The sequence below is a fragment of the Petaurus breviceps genome, unplaced genomic scaffold (genome assembly GCF_028583685.1).
Source record: "Petaurus breviceps papuanus isolate PSGF00001 unplaced genomic scaffold, PetGlider_PUasm1.0 218, whole genome shotgun sequence".
NCBI lineage: Eukaryota > Metazoa > Chordata > Mammalia > Diprotodontia > Petauridae > Petaurus > Petaurus breviceps.
The window spans coordinates 9,366,122-9,366,925 of NW_027185872.1; the positions used below are offsets into that span (position 1 = coordinate 9,366,122).

The 804-nt window shown below is 72.8% G+C and overlaps 1 protein-coding gene across 1 annotated transcript in view; it reads left to right on the top strand.

Moving 5' to 3' along the window:
• RPA3 (replication protein A3) overlaps positions 1–804 on the top strand; it is a 1,697-nt gene that overhangs the window by 335 nt on the left and 558 nt on the right. The window contains 2 exon segments of the mRNA XM_069094473.1: positions 270–293; positions 591–699. Of these exon segments, the coding sequence (XP_068950574.1) occupies positions 270–293; positions 591–699 (133 nt within the window).

Below are 804 nucleotides of genomic sequence, written 5' to 3' on the forward strand. Positions count from 1 at the left end.
CCCCCCCAGGAGGGGAAAGCGAGTTCCGGAGTTTGGGGGGGCGGCGGGCAGCCCGTGCCGGGGCACCCTGGGTGACGTCATCGTTGGTTGGAGGGCAAGCACCCCGGACGGTCAGAGTGGACCCCACCGTCCGCAGGAAGGGGCCGGATTCTCCTTGGGGCTCCCCCGGCCCCTCCGGCCCCAGGGCCCGAGTCTGAACCCCTCTGCTTGGTCCCCAGATCCACCCCAGCGGCAAGTCCTTCGTCCTGTCGGATGGAGAAGGCCAGCAGGTCACGGTGGAGCTGGCGGAGCCGGTGGGTGCTGGGGGCGGGGCTGGCGGGGGGCGGGGCCGGCCCTGCCCTGCCTCTGGGTGTGGCCGGGGGCGGGGCCTAACCCCCTGAGTGGGGGGCGGGGCATGGGTGGGCCTAGGCTGGGGACGGGGCCTAACCCCCGAGTGGGGCGGGGCCGGGCTGGGGGCGGGGCCTAACCCCTCCCCGAGTGGGGGCGGGGCTGGCCCTGCCTCTGGGTGTGGCCGGGGGCGGGGCCTAACCAACCCCTCCCCCCCGAGTGGGGACGGGGGAGGGCCCTGGCCAAGCCCTCTGCTTTTGCAGCTGGAGGAGGAGATTTCCGGGATCCTGGAGGTGGTGGGCAGAGTGACGGCCAAGGCCACCATCTCGTGCGCTTCCTACGTGCTGTTCCGAGACCACAACAGCAGCTTCGGTGAGTCTGACCGGGCCCCCCACTGGGCTCGGTGCGCACCCCCTCAGGAAACCTCCGTGGCTCCCTAGCACCTGGATGGCCACAAGCCCCCGTGCTGAGTGCGCG